This window comes from Myxine glutinosa, chromosome 11, assembly GCF_964187855.1.
Source record: "Myxine glutinosa chromosome 11, kmMyxGlut1.1, whole genome shotgun sequence".
Taxonomy (NCBI): domain Eukaryota; kingdom Metazoa; phylum Chordata; class Myxini; order Myxiniformes; family Myxinidae; genus Myxine; species Myxine glutinosa.
This window is the reverse complement of record NC_136271.1, coordinates 16,572,138-16,599,362: the sequence shown is the minus strand read 5'-3', so window position 1 is coordinate 16,599,362 and position 27,225 is coordinate 16,572,138. Positions and strand designations below refer to the sequence as shown.

Here is a 27,225-nt window from a genome sequence, read left to right as displayed (position 1 = left end):
GTGAGGCAAGGGCATCAACCCAGAGGGAAGAGTAATACTCCATCAAGCTGCGCATGAAAGTGTTGTAGGGGATAGGAGATCAGGTGTGCCAAGGAAGGACTTTGCACGATGGAGGTTGCCCAGTCGGCATCTGGCTTTGGAGGTCAATCCTGAAATGTGGCTTTCCCAAGAGAGATTATGGGTGAGAACGAGACCCAAGGGTTTGAGTAAATGAACCTCTTTGAGAGGGTTGTTGAGAAAGTAGTTGGCAGGGTTTGCAGTATGGTTCTTTCGGAGAGAGGTGAGTGTGTGGGATTTTTCAGGGTTAAAAGACATTCCAAGTGTTTGGCCAGTTTGTGATTTTGTCAACGACTGAAGAGAGGGAAGAGGCTGCTGCATGTCTGTCAGAAGCCATGTCATGGCAGAGGGTGGAATCATCAGCAGAGATAAAGAGGATTGTCCAGAGAGTGAGTGAGATCATTGATGAAGATTAGGAATAGGATGGGGCCTAGAATACTGCCTTGGGGGCCTCCAGCTTTGACAGGGTGAGGAGAAGAAAGGGTTCTGTTGAGAGCCACACGCGGGTTACGGGAGTGGAGGAAGTCAGCAATCCAAGAGTGGAGTTGGTCTTGGATTCTACAGGTAGACAGTTTGGAGAGTAAGGCAGGATGCCAGACTGTATTAAAAGCTTCAGATATGTCCAGAGAGACGGCCCTCATCTAATGTCTGACATTGAGGACCTCCATCCATTGTTGGGAGAGTAGAAGCAGCATGTCCAAGGTAGAGTTAAAGTGACCTGGTCTGAAACCAAATTGATGATTTGAGATGAGGCTGTTGGGGAAAAGGAATGATTTTATGTCAACTGTGATGATGGATTCCATGACCTTGCTGATGATTGGAAGTAAGCTAATTGGTCTGTAGTTAAAGGTATCCACTTTTGTACCTTTTTATGTAATGCAGTGATGTTGGCTGATTTCCAAACAGATGGAAGATTACTGAGTGCAAATGATAAGGTGCCTGAGAGAAAGCTACCTGTTCCACACCCCAAACATGATTGATCGTAAATAAACTTAACCAGATATGTTTCCCATCGGTGTTCAGAAGAACCCAATTCAGATACACTGCCCATTCACTAATGGAGATCTGTCGATTGTTTGTTTAACACAGTCCCCCCATTCCACTTCCACTGACCCACCTGATTGTGGGTTTTTAGTACGGGCAGGTGCACGTTGGCGAGCTGAGAAAGTTTTCCAACTCTTTCGTTGTGCAGAGGCACAGCCCTTTCTCTCAGGTACTTTTCCAAGTTTCTTTCAAAAGCTTGATGAGCCATTCCAAGTACCAATCCTTGTCCACATAATACATATTATTTCACCCCGATTTCATCAGTGCCCTAGCGTTTCCGCATAATACATATTATTTCACCCCGATTTCATCAGTGCCCTAGCGTTTCCGCACATGCACACAGTGTGTGTTGGGGATGGATTACGTCATTTTGAAAGGGCCATATTTATTGGCCACCTCGTTCGCCTGACCTGTCCTCATTGGACTACCTTTTATGGAGCTTTACTTTATGAAGGAACAACTTTCTTTGTCTCTATATTGTGTGCATCAAAAGCTATGAAAGTACAAAGTTGCACAAATATTTTATGGATACCCTGTGTGTACAGTATATACATACACACTTTTTTAAATACTTTTATATATTTTTTATACACAGTATACACACACATATATATATATATATATATATGTATGTATATATATATATATATATATATATATATATATATATATATATATATATATATATATAATATAAATATATATAATGGCTGGAGTTTTCCATCTAAATGGGAATAACATATGGCAATGTTTGTTGCCCCTGATTTGAACAAGGCAGCACTGTGACTTTGGGACTGTACCCGGGATACCGATGGCGCAGTGTAAAACTGTACTCTAATGCGAGTCGTGCATGCATGCCTATACTCACTTAATAGCTTCCTTCATGTGGGGGTGCGTTTGGCTCTGTCGTGAAAAAGGCTCTTTATACCAGATAAGCCATTTCTCTCCCTCCTCAACAGCTACCACCCTCCTTGGTCACTCCCCCCGCATTTCAGATTTCTGTGCCAGAGGATACGACCACAGAGAGAGGTGGCATTATATCATGCTTAATACAATCCCAATCATAAACACCAAGGTATGTATATATACAATGTATTACATAAAATACAAAATTGATATATCTATATGAAAACACCAATTTTTATTTACTTGCACATTGTTACGACATCAGCAACTTGTAGATGTTTACACCCCAGCAGTGGAATGGAACATTCCATCCCAATGGCTCTTATAATAACGGGTTAAGGGTTTCGCGTTCGTTCCCTGTACGTTCCACATCAACTTCGACACGCAAGGTGAGCCAATTAGAGCCTAAGATTAACTTATGTATTCATCTCAAACTCAATATTCAATCAAATACTTTCAACGGATGTAAAGTTTTGTATTTTTCAGGGAATATACTATAACAATGATTTATGCAAGGAACACACACTTAGAATTACAACTTGTACACAACTATGTGTTAGTTTAAAAAAAGTTTTAAAAGTTTATCAAACACTCAACAATGTATTCGATAAAAAAAGTTCTAAAAGTATATCAAATACTCAACAATGTGTTGGTTTTTAAAAGTTCTAAAAGTTTATCAAATACACAACAATGTGTTCGTTTTTAAAAGTTCTAAAAGTTTATCAAATACACAACTATGTGTTAGTTTTTAAAAAGTTCTAAAAGTTTATGAAACACTCAACAATGTATTCGATAAAAAAAGTTCTAAAAGTTTATCAAATACTCAACAATGTGTTAGTTAAAAAAAGTTCTAAAAGTTTATCAAATACTCAACAATGTGTTGGTTTTTAAAAGTTCTAAAAGTTTGTCAAATACACAACAATGTGTTCGTTTTTAAAAGTTCTGAAAGTTTATCAAATACTCAATGTGTTATTTTAAAAAGTTCTAAAAGTTTATCAAATACTCAACTATGTGTTGGTTTTATAAAGTTCAAAAAGTTTATCAAATACTCAACTATGTGTTAGTTTTAAAAAGTTCTAAATGTTTATCAAATACTCATCAATGTGTTAGTTTTTAAAAGTTATAAAAGTTTATCACATACTCAACAATGTGTTAGTTTTAAAAAGTTCTAAATGTTTATCAAATACACAACAATGTGTTCGTTTTTAAAAGTTCTAAAAGTTTATCAAATACACAACTATGTGTTAGTTTTTAAAAAGTTCTAAAAGTTTATGAAACACTCAACAATATATTCGATAAAAAAGTTCTAAAAGTTTATCAAATACTCAACAATGTGTTAGTTAAAAAAAGTTCTAAAAGTTTATCAAATACTCAACAATGTGTTGGTTTTCAAAAGTTCTAAAAGTTTGTCAAATACACAACAATGTGTTCGTTTTTAAAAGTTCTGAAAGTTTATCAAATACTCAATGTGTTATTTTAAAAAGTTCTAAAAGTTTATCATATACTCAACTATGTGTTGGTTTTTAAAAGTTCTAAAAGTTTACCAAATACTCATCAATGTGTTAGTTTTTAAAAGTTCTAAAAGTTTATCAAATACTCAACAATGTGTTAGTTTTAAAAGTTCTAAAAGTTTATCAAATACTCATCAATGTGTTAGTTTTTAAAAGTTCTAAAAGTTTATGAAATACACAACAATGTGTTAGTTTAAAAAGTTCTAAAAGTTTATCAAAACAAACATAGCTATGGATTTTGAAACTGTTTTATTGTTCTTTTGTCGTATTTGTTTCCCCATTAACATCCTTTAAGAAGTTCAAAACGTTATTTGTTTTTATACTCGAAATGTTCACACAGTTATAGAAGTGTTAACCCTCATATTAGGACCATTTATACTAACAGTAGCTCCATTTGGCCTTACAATTAGAAGGGTTCACCATATCTGGTCCTTGTCTATTATATCATCTAATTTATAGAGGAAAATATATGATGTTACTTAATAATAAGACCTGTCAAATGCATTTCATGAATGAGGTTTGTTCTTAATACATTTAGAAGAGGTTAATTTAAGCACAAGCATCATTGTTAAAAAGCATATCCATAGTAAGGTGATTCAAAATTCCATCACAGCTATTTAAAGACTGCTGCAGATGAGTGTGGCATTTGGACCTGGGGTGTGCCAAATGGTGAAAGAGTAAATGAACTGTGCAGCAAAGGTGTAGTTGCCAGACAAGTAAAGGCAGTTCCTAATCCAAAAATTACATCTGGATGTTGCCACAGATTTTTTCAAATCCCTATGGCTATATGGAAACTTTGTACACTTTGTTGAGACCTCAGCAGTTTGAGTCATCGTGTTAATTATATGTCCAAAATGGCTTTCTCGCCAAGCGTTGGCAACCTTTGAAGAAACGTTGTGCAACAAGCTTAGGATGAGGCACCAGATGGGTATGAAGTACAAATCACAAGTGGGAATCAGGTTGGCCATTTCTTATATTCTGTGTATGCAAACTACCACAGATAAGACCATAACGATATCCCATTATTCCCCCGATTATTCCGACCGACTTGTGGGTACCGGTTGGCGAAACTTTTGGCCATGCGTTTCTACAACCACTGGCTGAGAGAGAGAGAGAGAGAGAGAGAGAGAGAGAGAGAGAGAGAGAGAGAGAGAGAGAGAGAGAGAGAGAGACAGACAGAGAGAGAGAGACAGAGAGACAGAGACAGAGAGAGAGAGACAGAGAGACAGAGAGACAGAGAGACAGAGAGACAGAGAGAGAGAGACAGAGAGAGGGACTGACTGTTTCTTCCTTTTATTACAAAAGTGAAAAAGATCAGTTATGTACAGTCACAAAGAAAGAAACACAATAATTAAAATGGTCTCAAGGAGAGATTATTATCAAATCATCATCATCAAGTTTGCATATGACATCATTAAAAACCCACTTTTCTTTAAAACATGTTAAATTCTTGTTCATTTTTTAAAACGGTACTTTAGCTTTAATCTTGCACTTACAAGAGCCTTAAAGGTGAGCAGTACATCATACGAAGAGCCAGAAACGCTTCCCATTTTTTTCTTCCTGGACTTGTAAATTGCAAACTTGGCCTGACCAATTAAAAAGTTCATTAAAACCACATTCCTAAGGGAAGACGATCCTAAAACACCATAAATAAAAACATTGTAATTGAAGAGAGAACCGAGCTTCACAAAGCGTTCCTGGAGAAAGGTAAAAAGAGGTTGCAATCGTTCACATTCAAGGTATATATGCGGTAAAGTTTCAACGGATGCACAGAAAGGGCACAGATTAGAATTAGCAGTAGAAAACCGGTTCAGTAAGACATTATAAGGTAAAATCCAGTGTACAAGCTTCCATTGAATATCTCCAACATACTTTGGAGTAGGCAAGAGATAAAAACTTCACCAATTGGACCAATTGGGGGGTATTGGGGGTAAAAGGTCCCGCCATCGAAGCCTCGGGTGCTCAGAAATGTTTTTGCGTATAAAATTTTAACGTACGCATTGTACAAAGTTTTCTTTGGAAAGGAGGGAAGGGATAATGCAGTATCATCAGGGCTGTTCAGGCCAGGGGACAGATTAAGTGGTGGGCTGAAGACCAGGAGTTTGGGGAAGTCACCTGTTGTTTCCTCAGGGGAAGGTCCAAGTTCCTCGCAGGTATTATGATACGTTGTGGATATCCCTTGAGGAACCGAGAGATGATCCTGACAGATTTTATTCCCATTTTTTGTGCCACAGGAGCAGCACTCAACCAGCAGCTCTCAGACTCTGTCATGAGGTCTTTTACTCGCAGCATCTTGGCATCAACAAAACGTTGAACGAGTCCCCTATTATTAAAGCTGTTTTCCAGGAAGGGGTTGTAGCATAGGGGCTCATTCAACAACATTTCCATGTTGTATGTTGCCATTTCACGGGAAAAGGACAGGGCTTGCCAGGCGTTCATCACCCCTTGGTAAAAGGTGGGCAGCAAGGCTAGATCGATTTGATGAGGGTTCATCAAGAAAAGTTCTCGGCAGTAGCCCAGCTTGCATGTAAGCTGCATTATGCAGTTAGCCAGAGGCCTCCAGAGTAGGGCTTCATCTCCATATATAAGTTGGCGCACGATATGAAGCCGGAAGACCAATATCCGGCTGCGGATATCAATGAGACCTTGGCCACCTTCAGTGAGTGGTAAGTATGCCACGGGGGGTTGGAGCCAGTGTTTCCCGCTCCAGAAAAAGTCGACAATGCTCTTTTGGAGTGTAATAAGAAGGCTCCCGGGCGGTTGTAGGCATATCATCTTATGCCATAGCATAGAGGCGACAATATTGTTAATGACGAGAGTTATTCCACGGTAAGAAAGTTGAGAAAGAAGTCCTTTCCGACGGGCTAGTTTTGCCATTACCTTGTCCGGTAATCCGACCCAGTTCTGCTGCTCAAAGGTGTTGTCTCCTTGGAAAATACTGAGGTATTTGATGCCATTTTTCTGCCAGTTCACTCCTCCTGGCAGGACAATTGGCGGGCAATCTCCAGGTCCTATCCAAAGGGCTTCACTCTTCTTCCAGTTCACCTGGCCTGAACAAGCCTGACAATATGTATTTAATGCCTGGGCCACCGCAGTGACATCAGCACTATTTTTTATATAAATACAAACATCATCTGCATAAGCAGAGACTTTTAGCGGTGTGGTAAGAATTGATCCAGTGAAGCCAGAAATGTGCGTACGTAATTGGAGCAGAAGAGGTTCGATGGCAAGAGAGTATAAAAGTCCAGATAGCGGGCAACCTTGCCGTACTCCCCGTTGCACAGCAATGGGGCTACACAATACTTGATTAATTTTAAGAACACTGGATATATTACAATACAAAAGCTTAACATACGAGATAAAAATAGGCCCAAAACCAAAATTCTCCAAAACTCTAAAAAGGTACATGTGGTCAATACAATCAAAGGCTTTTCCTTGGTCAATGAAAAACAGACCAACATTCTTGTTAAAATTGTTACAAAACCGAATGGTATCACAGATAAGAAAGACATTATTAAAAATAGTATGTCCAGGAATACAAAAGGATTGATGTTCTCCCATTAGTACATTCATAAAAAGTTTCATTCGATTAGACAAGGCTTTGGCTAAAATTTTATAATCCGTACATAAAACAGAAATAGGACGCCAATTCTCTATAAGTTGAGTGTCCGCTTTCTTAGGAATTAAAGTGGTGACTGCTCTCTGGCAACTCCACGGCAGTTGTCCGTCCTCTAAACATTCATTGAATACCTGCAGTAGGTGAGATCCAACGGCATCCCAAAAACACTGGAAAAATTCTCTAGTCAGCCCATCCAGTCCAGGGGCTTTATCGGGTTCCAAGGCCTTCAAGGCAGCGGTGAGCTCAGGTAACCTAAGAGGGTCCTCCAACTGCTGCTTCTGATCCTCCGCCAATATTGGAAGGTTAGAAATAAGTTCAGATATTGCCTCCTGGTTAATGTCATGCCGCATAAACCGTTGTTTAAAATGTTTCCGGGCACATTCCCAGATTCTGCCATCTTCATAAAGGAGTTCCCCATCATGCAGCTAGCGTGTAATCATTGACAAAGAGGCCCCCCTTTTAAGGCTGAAGAAGATTTTGGTTGGAGCATCAAGGTCGTGTATGTACCTCATCTTCAGGCGTAAGAAAGCATCTTGCGCTGGCCTTTCAGATGTGGAATTCAGTAAGGCCATTTTTCCATGAATTTGCTGCCTCATTTCCTGGTAGCTCACACTTGCAGTTCCCTGGAGCTGTTCCTGTAATTCCAGGATTTCATCTTCAAGTAAGGTCGTGGTTTTTTTTCGTCTTGAACACCATACGCACAATATTGCTGGCAGAAAAGTCTGATGTGCGTTTTGGCATTATCCGACCATTGTCTGAGGTTTGAGAACTTCCCTTGGGAGGCAACTAGGATATTCCAAATTTCCGGAAAAAGGTCCTTAAAGGTACTATCATCAAGTAAATTGTTATTAAATTTCTAAAAAGCACTCTTGTGTTTCGGGCAGGGGGCAGAAATTTTGAGAAATGTTGCGCTGTGGTCCGAAAATCCTGATGGGCAAATTTGGGATGACAGAACGAGGCGTTCAAGTGGAGGATTAACATAAAACTTGTCCAAGCAAGCAAGTACAATATTATTCTGAATGCATCGACACCATGTGTATTGCCTGATTGATGGGTGCTGTAGCTGCCATATATCTGTGAAATTCATTTGTTTAAAAAATTTGGTGAGGCGATTGTGGAGGGCAGGATGGGGCTCTGCACTGTTCCTGTCTAGTTGGGAGGGTGAAATTAAAATCTCCACCAATACAAACATGATTGTCTTGGTCTTTTAGGGCATTTTGGCTGTCGAGGGACGTTAGGTGTGTCCCAAGGTCATTTTTAAAATCTCGCCGAGCTACAGGCGTACTTGGGGCATAGATATTAAAAATAGTATAAAATTTTCCACAGTAGTGGAATTCTATGGATGCTAGAGATCCCTTGTGTATTTCGTTAAATTTAAGCAATGAAGGCGAAAAGGAAGGGCTAAGAATTATTGCTATACCGCCTTTACGGGAGTCACTGTTACTAAAAAAGGAAAGGCCAGGGAAGAGCCTACACCACTCTGCGACACAGCAGTCGTTGGCATGGGTCTCTTGTAAAAGGGCAATGCCAACTTTCTTCTGCAATAAAAAAATCCCTTACTTGAACTTTACGGACAGAGCTACATCCTCCGTTAATATTCAAGCTACAAATCAAAAAACTCATTACAACCACAAGGAGGAATGACAACCACTCAATTTTTTGATAGCAGTTCATTCTTAGCCTTTTGTATACACTTCTTTAACCGGTGACGTTGGGAGGAATTGAAATTAAAAACGTGGGGCCGTTTTACCATCAATCTAGTGGAATGTATAAAATCAGGTAGCTCTGGAAAAAAGGTTCCTATAACAACATTCCTTTTTCGGAATGTGCCCTTAAGAAACCTTTTTATCTCAGAGGGAGGGATTGGAGGGGTTCCTTCTTCCTTAAGGCTACCACATTCACTAACAGAGTCATCCATATCAGATGGCTCAGATGATGTGTCATACTGATTTTCATCATTTACCTCCTCACCGTCATCACATCCCTCCACGTTATCGGATGGGGCATAGTCCATAGAGGGAGGGGATGGGGAGGCAGAGAAATGAGCCACCTTCAGGGGAGGGGGAGGTACTAATTTTTGCGGTTCAACCATATCAGTTTCTAGGTCAGTAGACAAGGGCGAGAATTCATCCAATCTATGTCTTCCAATACAGAGAAACGATTTTCTGTGACGAGGGACAAGTCTGGGGCAGGGGGGAGGGGCTGTCGGTTTTCAGTTGTGGGTTTTTAAAAGAGATGTTTGCAAATGTTTGCAACAAACAAATGTTGTTTGCAAATGTCTTTTTCCTTTTGGGCAGACTAATTGAAACTCGTCCTGGTTAGTGGGGAGAGATTGCAGGGGATTGGGGGGAGGGGGGAGAGGGAGGACGTAATCATCGGGGGAGGATTCCCATCGGCTACCACAGCGAGAGAGATAGGATCAGTTGTAGCAGGAAACAAGCTGTGATTTAACGATGTCGCCTGGGGGGGTGAGGTCTATTGTTGACGTTCCTGCGGTAGCGGGGGGGCCCCGTTTCAAGGGGAGGGGAAGGGGCTACGGCGGCGATGCTTGGATCGGTGGTAGGAAGGCTTGGGTCGGTGGTAGAAAGACTTGGATCAGTGATAGGAACGTTTGGGTCGGTGGTGGGAAGGCTTGGGTCGGTGGTGGGAAGGCTTGGGTCGGTGGTGGGAAGGCTTGGGTCGGTGGTGGGAAGGCTTGGGTCGGTGGTGGGAGGGCTTCTGTCGGTGGTGGTAAGGCTTGGGCTGGTGGTGGGAAGGCTTGGGTCGGTGGTGGTAAGGCTTGGGTCGGTGGTGGGAGGGCTTGGGTCGGTGGTGGGAAGGCTTGGGTCGGTGGTGGGAAGGCTTGGGTCGGTGGTGGGAGGGCTTGGGTCGGTGGTGGTAAGGCTTGGGCCGGTGGTGGGAAGGCTTGGGTCGGTGGTGTGAAGGCTTGGGTCGGTGGCGGGAAGGCTTGGTTCGGTGGTGGGAAGGCTTGGGTCAGTGGTGGGAAGGCTTGGTTCGGTGGCGGGAAGGCTTAGTTCGGTGGTGGGAAGGCTTGGGTCGGTGGTGGAAGGGTTTGGCTCGGCGGTGGGAAAGTGGGGGGGCTTGCTTATTCCCAGCTCGGAGGGGAGGTTGTACTTGTGGAGAATTCTCTTTTCGGGGACAGTCATGCTTAACATGCCCAAATTGTCCGCAACCAAAACATTTTAAAACGTTGGTGGACACGTAAACTGTATATTCATTCTGTTGATGCTTTAATTTTACTATAAGGTTTAAATCCTTCTGGGAATCTTTTAAAATCATAAACACTTGCCGCCGGAATGAGACCACGTGTCTCAAATCGTTGTTCCGTGACCCGAAGGGAATCATGGAGATACGAGACACGATGGTACCATATCGGGATAACTCTTTAATTAATACATCGTCGGATACAAATGGGGGGCAATTGGATATCACGACTTTTATTGCTGGGCTATCAAGTGGGGAAACCATAACAAATAAATCTGGATCGATTGTCAAACCCTTTTCGACAATTTGTGGGACACAATCCCCGTCGGACAAAAAAATAACGATCCGCTTGTTCATCCGCGAAGCGGCAACAACCTTGTCGATCCCGACAACACGACCGGTCACGAGGACAACGTCCTCGACACTAACCTCACGTTCCGGAGGTACACAAAAGAACCCGTTCTTACGGGTCAGGCTCTGAAAGGCCGTAAATCGAGATAGTGCAGCTGCCATGCTGGAACAGCTGCACTTACAATCCCTCCCCGACTTGGGGAGGGTGAATATATAATATAATCTTCCCTACCCGAACTCCGGGGATGGGAAGTAAACAGACCACTCCGATTTCCCTAACTTCGGGAAAGGGGGGCAACAAAACAAACTGAAAGAAAGATAAACGAAAGGAAAAAAAGGAAATAGAGGTTTAAGATGAAGGAGCAAACACCGATAGGGCGACGCCCAAAAACGACGAACCCTTACCAGCAATCACCCTGTGCTCTCCGGCTATCTCTCCCGTCTCAACATATATGGGAATCACCGGGAAAACTCCACGAACAGACACAGGGACACAGAGGGGTGAACGGGTGGGGAAGGGAGCAACAACACAGAGCACTCACAGGCCTCCACAAGCAGACGCCATGACAGTACAACCAGCATACAAACGGCCAGCAGGTGGTGAGAGAGAGCGAGAGAGAGAGAGAGAGAGAGAGAGAGAGAGAGAGAGAGAGAGACAGAGAGGGAGAGAGACAGAGACTGTTTCTTCCTTTTATTACAAGAGTACAAAAAATCAGTAATGTTCAGTCATAAAGAAACAAAGCACAATAAAAATGGTCTCAAGGAAAAATTATTATCAAATCATCATCATCAAGTGTGCATATGACATCATTAAAAACCCACTTTTCTTTAAAACATGTTAAATTCTTGTTCATTTTAAAAAACCGGTACTCTAGCTTTAGTCTTGCATTTACAAGAGCCTTAAAGGTGAGCAGTACATCATATGACGAGTCAGAAGCGTTTCCCATTTTTTTCTTTCTGGATTTATAAATTGCAAACTTGGCCTGGCCAATTAAAAAATTCATTAAAACCACATTTCTAAGGGAAGACGGTCCTAAAACACCATAAATAAAAACATTGTGATTGAAGAGGGAACCAAGCTTCACAAAGCGTTCCTGAAGGAATGTAAAAAGAGGTTGCAATCGTTCACACTCAAGGTATATATGCGGTAGGGTTTCAATGGATGCACAGAAAGGGCATAGATTAGAGTTAGCAGTAGAAAACCGGTTCAGTAAAACATTATAAGGTAAAATCCAGTGTACAAGTTTCCATTGAATATCTCCAACATACTTTGGAGTAGGCAAGAGATAAAAACTTCGCCAATTGCGGCAATTGGGGGGTATTGGGGGTAAAACATCCCGCCATCGAAGCCTCGGGTGCCCAGAAAATGTTTTTGCGTATAAAATTTTAACGTACGCGTTGTACAAAGTTTTCTTTGGAAAGGCGGGAAGGGATAATGCAGTATCATCAGGGCTGTTCAGGCCAGGGGACAGATTAAGTGGCGGGCTGAAGACTAGGAGTTTGGGGAAGTCACCCGCTGTTTCCTCGGGGGAAGGGCCAAGTTCCTCGCAGGTATTACGATACGTTGTGGATATCCCTTGAAGGAACCGAGAGATGATCCTGACAGATTTTATTCCGGTTTTTTGTGCCACAGCGGCAGCACTCAGCCGGTAGCTCCCAGACTCTGTCATGAGGTCTTTCACTCGCAGCAGCTTGGCATCAACAAAGCGTTGAACGAGTCCCCTATTATTCAAGCTGTTTTCCAGGAAGGGGTTGTAGCATAGGGGCTCATTCATCAACATTTCCATGTTGTATGTTGCCATTTCACGGGAAAAGGACAGGGCTTGCCAGGCGTTCATCACCCCTTGGTAAAAGGTGGGCAGCAAGGATGAATCGATTTGATGAGGGTTCATCAAGAAAAGTTCTCGGTCGTAACCCAGCTTGCATGTAAGCTGTAATATGCAGTTAGCCAGAGGCCTCCAGAGTAGGGCTTCATCTCCATATACAAGTTGGCGCACGATATGAAGCCGGAAGACCATAATCCGGCTGCGGATATCAATAAGACCTTGGCCACCTTCAGTGAGTGGTAAGTATGCCACGGGGGGTTGGAGCCAGTGTTTCCCGCTCCAGAAAAAGTCGACAATGCTCTTTTGCAGTGTAATAAGAAGGCTCCCGGGCGGTTGTAGGCATATCATCTTATGCCATAGCATAGAGGCGACAAGATTGTTAATGACGAGAGTTCTTCCGCGGTACGAAAGTTGGAAAAGAAGTCCTTTCCAGCGGGCCAGTTTTGCCAATACCTTGTCTGGTAATCCCACCCAGTTCTGTTGCTCAAAGGTGTTGTCTCCGAGGAAAATACCGAGGTATTTAATGCCACTTTTCTGCCAGTTCACTCCTCCTGGTAGGACAATTGGCGGGCAATCTCCAGGTCCTATCCAAAGGGCTTCACTCTTCTTCCAGTTTACCTGGCCTGAACAAGCCTGACAATATGTTTTTAGTGCTTGAGCCACCGCAGTGACGTCAGCACTATTTTTTATATAAATACAGACATCATCTGCATAGGCAGAGACTTTTAGCGGTGTGGTAAGAATTGATCCAGTGAAGCCAGAAATGTGCGTACGTAATTGGAGCAGAAGAGGTTCGATGGCAAGAGAGTATAAAAGTCCAGATAGCGGGCAACCTTGCCGTACTCCCGGTTGTACAGCAATGGGGCTACACAATACTTGATTCATTTTAAGAACACTGGATATATTACAATACAAAAGTTTAACGTACGAGATAAAAATAGGTCCAAACCCAAAATTCTCTAAAACTCTAAAAAGGTACATGTGGTCAATACAGTCAAAGGCTTTTCCTTGGTCAATAAAAAACAGACCAACATTCTTGTTAAAATTGTTACAAAACCGAATGGTATCACGGATAAGAAAGATATTATTAAAAATAGTACGTCCAGGAATACAAAAGGATTGATGTTCTCCTATTAGTACATTCATAAAAGGTTTCATTCGATTAGACAAGGCTTTGGCTAAAATTTTATAATCCGTACATAAAACAGAAATAGGACGCCAGTTCTCTATAAGTTGAGTGTCCGCTTTCTTAGGAATTAAGGTGGTGACTGCTCTCCGGCAACTCCACGGCAGTTGTCCATCCTCTAAACATTCATTCAATACCCGCAGTAGGTGAGGTCCAATGGTGTCCCAAAAAAACTGGAAAAATTCACTTGTCAGCCCATCCAGTCCAGGGGCTTTATCAGGTTCTAAGGCCTTCAAGGCAGCAGTGAGCTCAGGTAACCTAAGAGGATCCTCCAACTGCTGCTTCTGATCCTCCGCCAATGTTGGAAGGTTAGAAACAAGTTCCGATATTGCATCCTGGTTAATGTCATGCCGCATAAACCGTTGTTTAAAATGTTTCCGGGCACATTCCCTGATTCTGCCATCTTCATAAAGGAGTTCCCCATCATGGAGCAAGCGTGTAATCATTGACGAAGAGGCCCCCCTTTTAAGGCTGAAGAAGAATTTGGTTGGAGCATCAAGGTCGTGTATGTACCTCATCTTCAGGCGCAATGAAGCATTTTGTGCTCGCCTTTCGGATATGGAATTCAGTAAGGCCGTTTTTCCATGGATTTGTTGCCTCATTCCCTGGTAGCTCACACTTGCGGTTCCCTGAAGCTGTTCCTGTAATTCCAGGATTTCATCTTCAAGTAAGGTTGTGGTTTTTCTTTCCTCTTGAACACCATACGCACGATATTGTTGGCAGAATAGTCTGATGTGCGTTTTGGCATTATCCCACCATTGTCTGAGGTTTGAGAAATTCCCTTGGGAGGCAACCAGAATATTCCAAATTTCTGGAAAAATGTCCTTAAAGGTACTATCATCAAGTAAGTTGTTATTAAATTTCCAAAAAGCACTCTTGTGTTTCGGGCAGGGGGCAGAAATTTTGAGAAATGTTGCGCTGTGGTCCGAGAATCCTGATGGGCAAATTTTGGATGACAGAACGAGGCGTTCAAGTGGAGGATTAATATAAAACTTGTCCAAGCGAGCAAGTACAATATTACCCTGAATGCATCGACACCATGTGTATTGCCTGATTGATGGGTGCTGTACCCGCCATATATCTGTCAAATTCATTTGTTTTAAAAATTTGGTGAGAGGGATTGTGGAGGCAGGATGGGGCTCTGCACTGTTCCTGTCTAGTTGGGGTTGAAGGGTGCAGTTAAAATCTCCACCAATACAAACATGATTGTCTCGGTTTTTTAGGGCGTTTTGGCTGTCGAGGGACGTTAGGTGTGTCCCAAGGTCATTAAAAAAAACTCGCCGAGCTACAGGCGTACTTGGGGCATAGATATTAAAAATAGTATAGAATTTTCCACAGTAGTGGAATTCTAGGGATGCTAGGGATCCCTTGTGTATTTCGTCGAATTTAAGCGATGAAGGCGAAAAGGAGGGGCTAAGAATTATTGCGACACCGCCTTTGCGGGAGTCACCGTTACTAAAGAAGGACAGGCCGGGGAAGAGCCTACACCACTCTGCGACACAGTAGTCGTTGGCATGGGTCTCTTGTAAGAGGGAAATGTCAACTTTCTTCTGTAATAAAAAATCCCTTACTTGAACTTTGCGGACAGAGCTACATCCTCCGTTAATATTCAAGCTACAAATGGAAAAACTCATTACAGCTATAAGGAGGAGTGACCACCACTCAATTTTTTGATAGCAGTTCATTCTTAGCTTTTTGCGACCACTTCTTTAAACGGTGACGTTGGGAGGAATTGAAATTAAAAACGTGGGGCCGTTTTACCATCAGTCTAGCGGAATGTATAAAATCAGGTAGCTCCGGAAAAAAGGTTTCTATTACAACATTCCTTTTTCGGAATGTGTCCTTAAGAAACCTTTTTATCTCGGAGGGAGGGATTGGAGGGATTTCTTCTTCCTTGAGGCTACCACATTCACTAACAGAGTCATCTATATCAGATGGCTCAGATGGTGTGTCACACTGGTTTTCATCATTTATCTCCTCACCGTCATCACATCCCTCCACGTTATCGGATGGGGCATAGTCCATAGAGGGGGGGGGACGGGGAGGGCATCTTCAGGGGAGCAGGGGGGGGGGGGGGTACTAATTTTTGCGGTTCAACCATATCAGTTTCTAGGTCAGTAGACAAGGGCGAGGATTCATCCACATCTATGTCCTCCAATACCGAGAAACGATTTTCTGTGACGAGGGACAAATCTAGGCCAGAGAGGGGGGGCTGTCGGTTTTCAGTTGTAGGTTTTTTAAAGAGATGACCGTTTTCATCTGTTGTTTGCAGATGTCTTTTTCCTTTTGGGCAGACTAATTGAAACTCGTCCTGGTTAGTGGGAAGAGATTGCAAGGGTTTGGGGGGAGGGGGGGGAGGGAGGACGTGATCATCGGGAGGGGATTCCCATCGGCTACCACGGCGGGAGAGGTAGGATCAGTTATAGCAGGCAACAAGCTGTGATTGGACGATGTCGCCTGGGGGGTGAGATCTATAGTTAACAGGAGATGGCTGCAATTAGATCCTTCAGTAGAGGGAGGGGCCCCTGTTTCAAGGGGAGGGGAAGGGGGTACGGCGGGGGGGTTTGGATTGGTGGTAAGAGGGCTTGGGTCGGTGGTGGACAGATTGGGATCAGTGGTGGTAAGGCTTGGGTCGATGGTGGGAAGGTTCGGGTCGGTGGTGGGAGGGCTTGGTTCGGCGGCGGGAGGGCTTGGTTCGGTGGTGGGAAGGCTTGGGTCAGTGGTGGAAGGGTTTGGACCGGTGGTGGGAAGGTGGGGGGGTTGCTTATTCCCGGTTCGGAGGGGAGGTTGCACTTGTGGAGAATTCTCTTTTCGGGGGCAGTCATGCTTAACATGCCCAAATTGTCCGCAGCCAAAACATTTTAGAACGTTGGTGGACACGTACACTGTATATTCGTTCTGTTGATGTTTTAATTTTATTATAAGGTTTAAATCCTTCTGGGAATTTTTTAAAATCATAAACACTTGCCGCCGGAATGAAACCACGTGCCTTAAATCGTTGTTTCGTGACCCAAAGGGAATCATGGAGATACGAGACACGATGGTACCGTATCGGGACAACTCTTTAATTAGTACATCGTCGGATACAAATGGGGGGCAATTTGATATCACGACTTTTATCGCTGGGCTATCTAGTGGGGAAATCATTACAAATAAATCTGGATCGATTGTCAAACCCTGTTCGACAATTTGTGGGACACAATCCACGTCGGACAAAAAAATAACGATCCGCTTGTTCATCCGTGAAGCGGCAACAACCTTGTCGATCCCGACAACACGACCGGTTGCGAGGACAACGTCCTCGACACTAACCTCACGTTCCGGAGGTACACAAAAGAACCCGTGCTTACGGGTCAGGCTCTGAAAGGCCGTAAATCGAGATAGTGCAGCTGCCATGCTGGAACAGCTGCACTTACAACCCCTCCCCAACTTGGGGAGGGTGAATATATAATACAATCTTCCCTACCCGAACTCCGGGAATGGGAAGCAATCAGACCTCTCCGATTTCCCTAACTTCGGAAAAGGGAGGCAACAAAACAAACTGAAGGAAGGATAAACGAAAGGAAAAAAAGGAAATAGAGGTTTAAGATGAAGGAGCAAACACTGATCGGGCGACGCCCAAAAACGGCGAACCCTTACCAGCGATCACCCTGTGCTCTCCGGCTCTCTCTCCCGTCTCAACGTATATGGGAATCACCAGGAAGACTCCACGAACAGGTACAAGGACACAGAGGGGGGAAAACGGGAGGGGGGAGGGGGGGGGGTGGAGCAACAACACAGAGCACTCACAGGCCTCCACAAGCAGACGCCATGACAGTACAACCAGCATACAAACGACCAGCAGGGGGCGCGAGAGAGAGAGAGAGAGAGAGAGAGAGACAGAGACAGAGAGAGGGAGAGAGACAGAGAGACAGAGAGAGAGAGAGAGAGAGAGACAGAGAGACAGACTTTTGACTTTTCTTCCCCTTTATTACAAGGAAAACAAGTTTTACATGGTGAAGGACGTTTGTACAGGCATCAAAAGAAATAACCAGGAAAGGAAGGGGTAACAAAGAAGCAATACTTTGGATTTATAAATTGATTGTTAGAACACCACCAACCATACCACATAAGGATTGTTTCGCACACCACCGGTTTTTAAATAAAGCAGGATCTTGAGTTTCAAACTCAAAAAGAACACGCGATGTAACCAATGCTTTAAAAACAGTTAAAACGTCATCAGCTAAAACGTCAATGTTCTGCAGTTTACGTTTCCTCGATAAATAAATGGCAAGTTTTGCCTCAGAACATAGAAAGTTTGCTAAAAGACATTCATTTTTACATTGATACAAGACATTAAAACCAAATATGAAAACACAATGTGTAAAAGTCAAACCGAGCCCCCGGATCACACGTGACAGGATTTTAAAAACCGAGGCCAACCTTGAACATTCAATAAAAATGTGAAAAATGGTCTCTGGGGTGTCGCAAAAGGGGCACAATTCCGAGTTTTCAGGACATATACGGTGGGACAGGATGTTGCAAGGCAGGATGTTGTGCGCTAACCGCCATTGTAGATCACCCGAGCGCTTGACAGTAGGTTCTTTGTACATCACCTGCCAGTTTATTGTTGTGAAACGGTTAGCTTGAAGCAGCGCTCGCCAATGAGCTTGTGGCTCTGCAGGTTTGCCAGGAAAAAGAGTGAGAACACATAGATTGTACACTGAGGATTTCTCCATCTGGGTAAAGAGCCTAAAACTTTGAAATAAAATTAAAAGATTTGGGAAAGGACATTGGGATCGATGGAGGGCATCTTCTATGTCTGGGTCCCATTTTAACCCGGTTTGCTTGAAGGTCCGTAAAATCACAGAGAAAATTCTGCCAATGACTCTGATGGACCTCACACTGGTGGCCACGGCAATGTCAGCAGCTGGCTTCCATCTATGTACAAAGGGGTTCCTGAGGTGTTTTACTCTGGTAACACCGGCATCAATAAACTTTTGCATAAAAGATCTGTCACTACAGACCCCATCAAAGAAAGAATTTAGAAATATTGGTTCATTTAGGAACATCTGAAGGGAGTAAGCACTGGTGTCACGGCGAAAAGAAACAGCCTGCCACGCTTCCAGCATGCTTCGGTAAAACAACGGGACCGATGTCATATCCACGTGCTTCGCGTCAAGAAGAAAAAGCTCGTCACCATAGCCAAGTTTCCCAGCTTGCCTAAGCAAGCAATGGGCAAAGGCTTTCCATGGGACGTCGGAGTATAGAAGCCTTCGTGCTGAGAGGAGGCGAAAAGCCATCACTTTGCTCGTCACATCTATTAGCCCCTGTCCACCTTCTGCAATCGGCAGGCTTAGTATTCCTGACCGGAGCCAGTGCTTTCCCCCCCAGAAAAAATCCACAAAAAAGCTTTGAAGTTTTTTAAGGATAAAACCTGGGGCCTGCAGTGCTTTGAAAACATGCCAGAGCATTGATGCCGCGAGATTATTAATGACCAGAGTACGACCCCGGAAGGAAAGCTGCCTCAATAGTCCCCTCCATTTTATCAACCGCTGCTCGGTTTTGGTAATCAGCGACTCCCAGTTTTTTGAAATAAAATCTTGAGTTCCAAGAAAGACACCGAGGTAGTGTATTCCTTCATTGGTCCATACAAGCTGCCCTGGTAGGGTTGGAGGGGGAGTTTCATTCTGTGGACCTAAGTAAAAAGCTTTGCTCTTTTCCCAATTAACTTTAGTCGAGCTTGCCAGGCTGAATTCCTCGACAGACTCAACCAGAGCGCGAACATCGTCATCGGAGTACACAATTGCGCAGAGGTCATCCGCATAAGCAATGGTCTTTACGGGATTTTCCAACGGCAGAGGATAAAACCCTTGTAGCCGTGTGCGTAAACGATGTAGTAAAGGTTCAATTGATAAGGAGTATAGAAGGCCAGACAGGGGGCACCCTTGACGAATACCCCTGGTAACAGGGAAAGGCTGACTTAAGATGTTGTTTACTTTGAGCAAGCTAAAAATATTATTATACAATATTTTGATATAACAAATAAAATTTTCCTTAAAACCAAACCCCCGTAAAACAGCAAAGAGATAAGAGTGATCAATCGTGTCGAAAGCTTTTTCTTGGTCTAAAAACACCAGACCAACATTTCTGTGTTCAGCAATACAAATGTCGATCATGTCACGTACAATAAAAATGCTATCGTGTATTGTCCTTTTAGGAATGCAATAGGATTGATCGGGGTGTACAATCTCCCCAATCAAAGGTTTGAGGCGGTTGGCAAGAGCTTTTGAAAAAATCTTGTAGTCCGTGCAGAGGAGCGAAATGGGACGCCAATTTTTAAGTTGCTGGAGGTCTCCTTTCTTAGGTATGAGAGCAAGTATAGCCCTGCGACAGCTGATTGGTAACAAGCCTGATCGTAGGCTATCAACTAGGAGGTCAAGCAACTCAGGTCCCAACAAATCCCAGAAGGTTTTGTAGAACTCTGCAGGGATTCCATCAAGTCCAGAAGCTTTACCTGTGGGCAAAGTTTGCAAAGCAGTGAAAAGTTCGTCAAGAGTCACTTCCTTGTCAAGTTGTTGACAGGCAGGTTCGGACAAGGTGGGCAAAGAAGTGGTTAAGGAACGAATCATGTCTTCTTTAGTGTCTCTGGCACAATACAAGTCAGAGAAGTATTGTTTTGTCAAGCTTCTAATGTCTTTTGGATCGTGTGTTGTTCGGCCTCCTGGTGCCTGCAGCGAAGTTATTTGCTGGTTTCTCTTTTTTCGTGCTTCCAAAGCAAAGAAAAACTTGGAAGGAGTATCAATAGAGCTGTAGTTCTCCATTCGTAGCCTTATTAGAGCCCCTCTGGCTTGTTTTGCACAGAGTTGAGCAAGGAGTGCTTTCTTCGTTGCTATTAGAGAACTGGTCCTTTCGGCACTGGGAGCTGGAAGGCTTGACTGGAGAGACAATATTTCTTTGGCAATTAGAGATTGCAGCGCAGATTCATTCCTTGTACAAAAGGAGCTATATTGCTGGCAAAAGGTCCTAATATGGGTTTTCGCATTGTCCCACCATTGTGTGAGGCAGGAGTAGGAAGGCTTCCGTAGTAGTAAGGCTTCCCAAAAGGCTCGGAAGGCGACAGGAAAAGCATCATCTTGCAGAAGACTCACATTGAAGGTCCAGTGGGCAGTGCCACGATTTCGAGCCGGGGAGAGTATATGAAGAACAACCATGTGATGGTCCGAAAAACCACTTGGGGTGGTGTCAACATGGTCTATGACATTTAGAGAGTCATTATTTATGTAAAATCTGTCTAGCCTTGCAAGAGATAACCGGCCATTTGCACATCGGCACCACGTGTATTGCCGTGCAGATGGGTTCTGGAGTCTCCATACATCCATAAGGGAGAATTTGGACAATGCTCTCTTTAAGGGTGTTGTACTTGATGGGTGGGGCTCTTCTCCATTACGATCAAGGGTGGGATACAGTGTGCAATTAAAGTCCCCACACAGACAAACAAGACCATCAAAATCAAGGTGTGTGAGGGACATTTCTAACTGTGTGAAAAAAACTAATCTTTCTGTGCTCGTGCTGGGTGAATATACATTTATTAAAGTGTGTTTATAACCATTATAAAAGAAATTAACTGAGACTAAATGCCCTTTAGTAATCTCCTTAAAAGTGACATTTTCAGGACAGAAAGAAGGATTTAAATAAATAGCCACTCCAGCACTAGGACAGGTCAAGCTACTAAAGAACCACTGTCCTTTCATGATGCGAGTCCATTCGCTCATGCACGAAGAGCTACATCTTGTCTCTTGCAAAAGAGCAACATCGAAATGTTTTTGCTCGACAAGCAACTTTACCTGAGCTTTACGCAGGGGTGAACGTCCCCCATTTATATTTAAAGTTACAACAGAGAAGGTCATGGTGTAGGTAGGGAAGGTTTATCATGTAAAGGGAAGTTAGGGTGTGCTTGTAGCTCTTTCCGAGCTTTCAATACACACTTTCTCAGGCGAAATACTTGTGACTCAGTCACACCAAGTTGTTCAGCCTTAAGGAGGAGACGTCTTGAGGAGTTTATAAAGCCAGACAGGTTCGGGAAGAAGGTTATAATTTTAACCTTTTTCTTTCGAAAGGTGTCCTGAAGAAACTTTAGAATTTCCATGGGTGATAAATCATCATCACCCTCCAGTTCCTTGGCTATTGCTGGGTCATTCCAGACCTCGCTACTAGCACTAGAGGCGAGCGACGAGGCCCCATCTGAGTCGTAATCTGAAAGGTCTTCATTTTTTTCCCCACACACCGAAACCGATGCTCTCATAACGGGAATATCGTCTTCTACTAAAGGTGCAGCTGTTTCCACAGCGGGAGTTTTAAAAACCGTAACAGGGATTGACGTTTTTATATCAGAGGCTTTGCACTCTCCTTCTGGAGCTGCTACTTCTTCTGCCTCCATTACTTCAGACACTTCATCGTCAGCAGGGCGCGGGACGAGAGCAGGTTTGTGGTTCTTGACTTTAGTTTCAGTAACCGGGGTGGTTACCACAACATCTTGGGGCATTGCGCTTGGTCCTTGTTCATGAGAGGAATGAACGGAAACGTCTTCTTCCATTTCAGCAAACACACTGAACCTATTCTGCAGCAGAAGACCAGCTGCAGGAGCTTCTGTTTCTAAAAAAGAAACATTACGTTCATTCGACGGCGCTATCTTTTTCGAAACGCTCGCCTGTATGTCCTCATTACTGCTTCCTCTTTTATAACTCCTCCTGGAGGACACGGTAGTAAAACCCGCGTCATCAGCCGGTGAATTATCGATTTCCGCGCTCGAATGTGAAGGCTGATCTGCCGTCCCAGACGCGCCATTATCATTGCGAAGATCGACATTTGGTTCTGTCCGTCTAGATGTGCCACTAGGATCGGCATTTGTTCCTGACTGTCTAGATGTGCCACCGGATACACACTTCGGACAAGCACCTTTTAAATGTCCGAAGGCACCACACGTGAAACACGTCATTGTCTCTGTTGCGATGTACATTCGATAATTTCGATTTTCAACGACCAACGTAGCTGAGGCATTGAGCGATTGAGCATTGTTTTTTAACACCATGTAACAGTGCCGCCGGAAGGACATGATATGGCGGACTGTAGAATCCGAACGCAAACGGAAGGGAATCATGGAGATTTTTGACACCACGGTGCCAAACTGTGTTAAAACGGACAAAATCTGTTCGTTTTTAACAAAAGGCGGTAAATTAGATAAAGTGATTTTCACCGCGGGTGAGTCCAACATACTAACGTTAACGAAAAAATCTGGCGGTAAGGACAAACCAGTTTCAACCGCCTGAGCGACATAGCGCTCCTCGGAAAGAAAAACAACAACTCGTTGGTTCATCTTTGAAGCTGCTAACACATTTTCAAAACCAACGAGTTCACCCAAGCCCATCACGACGTCATCGACCCGAACCCCGTCGGGTGGACTAACTATTACCCCATTTTTACGAGTAAGCGACTCGTAAATGCTGTTCTGCAAACGACTGTTTGCCATAGCGATAAATGAACCAAAACTAAGGAAATATTTGAAAAAACAAAACAAAATAGAACCTATCGCAAGCAAAGCCTGCAGGCGAAGGTAAAAAGAAAAGAAATAGAATAAGGGAGCCGATAAACGACGGTAATGAAGAACACGGCAAGCAGAGCACAGGCCCGAAGAACACAAGGTTCTTTAGGACTCGCACCAAACTCACCATGCGCGCTCTCTTTCTCTCTCTTGTCTCAACAAAGAAGGAAAACACGGGGAAAACTTCACAAACACGTACAAGGACACAGAGGGAGTGAAAAGGGGGATGGGAAAGGCAACAACACAACACAGTACTCACAGCTCCTCACACACAGCAGCCATGATTGCCACACCCACGCACGACTCACCAGCGACCAGCAGGGGGCGCGAGAGAGAGAGAGAGAGAGAGAGAGAGAGAGAGAGAGACAGAGACAGAGAGAGGGAGAGAGACAGAGAGACAGAGAGAGAGAGAGAGAGAGAGAGAGACAGAGAGACAGAGAGACAGAGGGAGAGAGACAGAGAGACAGAGAGAGACAGACAGAGATAGAGACAGAGAGAGAGACAGAGAGAGAGACAGAGAGAGAGAGAGAGAGAGAGAGAGTAGAGGTAGCAATGTTGGAGAATGCATGGTAGAAAACAAAGAGAACACAGAGGATGCCTGTGATGTGAGAGCAACATACCCTGTCCTTAGGCAACACAATCACTGGAGATTACAATAATGTTGAGGTTTCAATTCCACATAATCCAGGAGGGAAAGACGTGCCGATGGAGCACCGGGCCATAGGGGACAGCAGCACTCCATTGAGCTCCAGGCAAAGACCTTTCAGCCTCTGCGTAGTTCTGTTTTTTAAGGAAAGACTTGGATCAACAAAGGATGCCCAGTCTATGACAGGCTTTGAAGAACAGCTATACAATGCAGTTGGCCCAGAAAACCATTAGCCAAGTATTTCTAAAACCACTGTCTAGGATTGAATTTCATGTGAAGGTGATTTCAGCAAGAATGTGGAATTTGTTCAGGGTACCCTCTTGTTTTGCATGGAGGGTGATACATCAATGTGTGTATCATTGCATGGAACGCCTTTGTCTATAGAGGTGTATCATTAACCAGAACATATACAATACATATTGGTTAATGTTACACCTCTAACTGTGATTGGTGAGGGCACCAGATTGTATCTGGAACCCACAAGTGCCATCTGCCACATGAACACAAAGTGCAAAGATGGAGAGGTCATAGGGAGTGGGTGTACTTGTGCATAAAGAGAGTAGTGCAATGCCTCCATGTTTTGCAATTATTGTCTCCCTGAGCAATTTATACCAGGAAGCACAATCATTGCCAATGGCATTCTGGGCAAAACCAAGATGGCGGCCAATATAGCAACATGTGCTGTGGAGGAGAACAGTATCATTGATTTCCTTTAATAGGACAGCATTAAATCAGTTGAAATTCACACAAGACTGTCGGGATAACTTGGTGATGCATGTTTTTCATCTGGTTGAGTGTTGAATTGGTGCATTGAGTTCTAAAATGGTCTGAATTGGTGAACAACCTTGAGCATCCTCACATGCAACCAACTGCTGTCACTCAAGGAAACATCACACTTGTTGAGCAGCTAAGTTTGGAGAACCACCGGATAATCCATGAAATTGAAGAATAATCAGATGTCAATGTTGGAAGTGCAAAGACAATCATTCATTCATTATATTTGAATTTCAATCCAGCCCATCCAATTCCAATTGACCTCACCTTTGCTCAAAACGCAACTCGTGTGGCCGTAGCACCGGCCCCTAGAATGCTGCCAGATGGAGTGAGATGATTTATTGAAGTCGATTGTGACCTAGAAATGGGAAGCAGACAATGGCCAGGTATGCTTCCAGGTTGTGATGTTATGGCAAATGTGACTACTTCGACTCTCGTGGGAATTGGTTGGGATGTTCTAAATGATTTCCCTCACAGCCCAGACTCGTCACACTGAGATTTTCACCTATTCAAACGACTCAAATAATATTTGGATGGAATTCCGTTTACGAATTGTGAAGACATCAAAATGCGTGTCCTGAAAGGATTGCATACCTGCCCCAAAGATTTGCATTCATTTGGCATCAAAGCAATACCACATCACTAGGACATGTGTACATGCACCAGGGGTATACCTTGACAAATGGGTGGTTTCATGAACTTTTCTGTGCTTTTTGATTTTATGGAATAAAATATATGTAGAATCATTGTGTGATATGTATAGAATGTCATCCATGAGCCTTAGAAATCTTTTTTTTAAATTGAAGTTTACCCTAAACAAGGCTGAAAGCCATTGATTTGTGTAGGGCTACAAAGACAAAGAAGAAGAGGAAAAACTGGCAAAATCTTCACCTGGTCCTGAAACAAGGAAACCTCTTCACAGGACAACTGTGCAAGAGGGGGTAACTAGTCCAGGTGGAAAAATAAAATTTCCTGCCCCGATTGGGTGTTTTTTTAGGAGATGCCATCTCCGTACTGGATGGAAGTTGGCTCCCGAAGGGAGCTCATCCGCCCTTTGTCAGGTGTTGTTTTCAGTCCTGCCAAGGTGTCACATTCACCCTCTCCACGAGCAAAGCCAGTGACGGGTGTCGGTTTAGTCACCGACAAACCGACCATTGCGGCAGGGAGTACTGGACATTCCCAAATGTTACCAGTGGCATTCCCAAAAATTACATGTTACCAGTGACATTCCCAAATTACTGACCTGACCAGAAATACCTATTTTTCTTCTATTATCTTAAAGCTTTGCCATAGCTGATCATTGTGTTGTATCTTCCCTCAGGAAAGGACATCGAGTCGAAAATGCCATCCACGCTTGAGACAGCTATGGAGAGCCTCATCTCTACATTCCATGCATACTCCGGAAAGGAGGGTGACAAGTACAAATTGAGCAATAATGAGCTGAAGCAGTTGTTGGAGGGCGAGTTTTCTTTCTTCTTATCTGTAAGTGTTGCTCAAAACAAAGATGAAATATATTTGCGCAGATATGTGAGAAATGTGAAGCAGTGCTTATGGCAGCCAAGTATGTTAGACTTTAATCTGAGAATCCTGTTTGTACTCAGCAAACCAAGGACCAGGGTATGGTGGACAAAATCATGAAAGACCTGGACCTGAATGGAGATGGTGAGGTGCAATTTGAAGAGTTTGTTGTGTTAATATCTGCACTCACCGTTGCCTGCAACGATTTCTTTGTGGAAGATCTGAAGAAAAAGGGTCGCATCTGAGCAGGAACACTCCTTCAGCCTGGGAGAGGAACGCAGTTTCACTTTCTTCGGAGCAATCTGGGTCCAGGAGTTGCAATATTATAACTTCACCTGCACCTCTTTACTTGTGCTTAACTTATCGCTGCATCCTCGAGTTCTAGCAGTTTCTGAATGTGTCACTGGGCCCAATGTGTTGGGTTGAATCTTTGCATTGCCAATAAGAAACGGTAACAAGAGATTATAACGTCCCATCCTAGAATAAAAAAATAAAAATAAAACACCATCTATATTAGGGGTTCTCCCCCACAGCAGCCAATGAGCACTACTTATTCAATGTAAATGCTGAAAATAGCCCTCACAAATTAATATGTTCAAGTTATTGATTTATATTGTTTGGCTTTAATAAATAATGGAAATTGTATATCAATAAGATGTACTTCAAAGTCCCTATGGTGTTGTTGGGATGGATATTGGTTTGTTATACACTTCAGAATAATTTGTTTAACTGACATTGATGATTCATTAACAAAGAATGGAACAATAAAGTGCCTTTGCTTAAATGTGGTGTCTCCTCTGCTTTGAACCTCCAACACAGATTTTATATATATCGAGATCAGACCTCATCACTGTAGTGGGTACCAGGAAGTAAGTGCCACGCCAGCTATTGCTGCATGCATCCTGACCAACAGGAAATTCTTGCCACACATTAACCTGTCTGTGGTACACCAAACAGTTCTGGCCACGAACAATTTAATCTTTTTAAAGGCTCTTCTAGCTAA

The 27,225-nt window shown here is 43.4% G+C and overlaps 2 protein-coding genes across 2 annotated transcripts in view; one reads left to right on the top strand and one right to left on the bottom strand.

Annotated features, from left to right (window-relative positions):
- LOC137436450 (uncharacterized) overlaps window positions 1-2,057 on the bottom strand; it is a 35,516-nt gene extending 33,459 nt beyond the window's left edge. The window contains exon 1 of the mRNA XM_068130241.2: window positions 1,970-2,057. Coding sequence (XP_067986342.2) covers window positions 1,970-1,986 — 17 coding nt within the window. The 5' untranslated portion in view covers window positions 1,987-2,057. The remainder of the gene's footprint in view (window positions 1-1,969) is intronic.
- S100A1 (S100 calcium binding protein A1) lies at window positions 1,981-27,006 on the top strand. The gene is made up of 4 exons (XM_068130242.2): window positions 1,981-2,176; window positions 2,298-2,396; window positions 26,026-26,186; window positions 26,306-27,006. Exons 3-4 carry the CDS (start codon window positions 26,046-26,048, stop codon window positions 26,465-26,467), a joined length of 303 nt encoding a protein of 100 aa, XP_067986343.1. The 5' UTR covers window positions 1,981-2,176; window positions 2,298-2,396; window positions 26,026-26,045; the 3' UTR covers window positions 26,468-27,006.
- Window positions 27,007-27,225: the final 219 nt, after the last annotated feature.